This window comes from Labrus bergylta, chromosome 20 (assembly GCF_963930695.1).
Source record: "Labrus bergylta chromosome 20, fLabBer1.1, whole genome shotgun sequence".
NCBI lineage: Eukaryota > Metazoa > Chordata > Actinopteri > Labriformes > Labridae > Labrus > Labrus bergylta.
This window is the reverse complement of record NC_089214.1, coordinates 18,203,225-18,204,097: the sequence shown is the minus strand read 5'-3', so window position 1 is coordinate 18,204,097 and position 873 is coordinate 18,203,225. Positions and strand designations below refer to the sequence as shown.

Below are 873 nucleotides of genomic sequence, written 5' to 3'. Positions count from 1 at the left end.
GAGAAAAATTTGGAATATGGTATAAAGAAGACAAAGAGACCATACCAAAGAATGTGGTTTTTAACAGTAGTGGCACAGTGAACAAATTTCAAATGAAGATAAGTGGAAACTTGAGAATGAAAAACTGCACCACTCTGATTTACAACATGAAGACGACATATGAAGGCTTATACTACTTCAGAATCATGAACTGGCCTTTCAGGGCAAATGCTCGTTGTGATCCTCTTCAAATAAAAGTCAAAGGTAAGAGAGTTTCATTTTCTTTTAATCAGACTATAAAAGTTTTATTAAGAAACAATAAATCATTGTCATTGCACGAGTTGAACTCTGATTAAATACTGAGACTCTTTTTACTGGTTGAGATTGAAGGGTCCAATCTTGGCACACTAAGAAGCAGAAAAACATTTTAATTTAAAGTTTTTAATTACAGTGCTGTCAGCTTTAGTCTTAACATCATTAGGACCATTTTTTCCTTGTAACATTTTTCAACCCCTCCCCCCTCCTCTCCCATACACACACAAACATATACATGCACAGACACAAAAAAACAACAACAATGTAACAATGATAAGTATCCTACCCTTCCTTTTTACAAAGTACACACACATTTTTATATATGACATTACAAACCTTCTCCATGAAGTTTCCATGACAGAATATTAACGTGGTAATGATGACAGGCGGTGGCTGGAAGTTTGGGAAGAGTATAGTAGAAAAACATTTTAGAAAGGACAGTCACTGTCAGCTAGTCTATTGGTTAAAGTAATCTTTGTTTGATTTGAACACACAGATTCTCCTCAGAGCCCCAAACTAATCATCTCAGGAGATCTGAAGGAGAAGGAGTCTGTCACTATAACCTGCTCAGCTTCCACT

General features: G+C 35.7%; 1 protein-coding gene across 1 annotated transcript in view; it reads left to right on the top strand.

Annotated features, from left to right (window-relative positions):
• LOC136177187 (vascular cell adhesion protein 1-like) overlaps window positions 1-873 on the top strand; it is a 1,713-nt gene continuing 840 nt past the window's right edge. The window contains exons 1-2 of the mRNA XM_065948728.1: window positions 1-243; window positions 791-873. The exon at window positions 791-873 is cut by the window's right edge and continues 223 nt beyond it. Of these exons, the coding sequence (XP_065804800.1) occupies window positions 93-243; window positions 791-873 (234 nt within the window). The 5' untranslated portion in view covers window positions 1-92. The remainder of the gene's footprint in view (window positions 244-790) is intronic.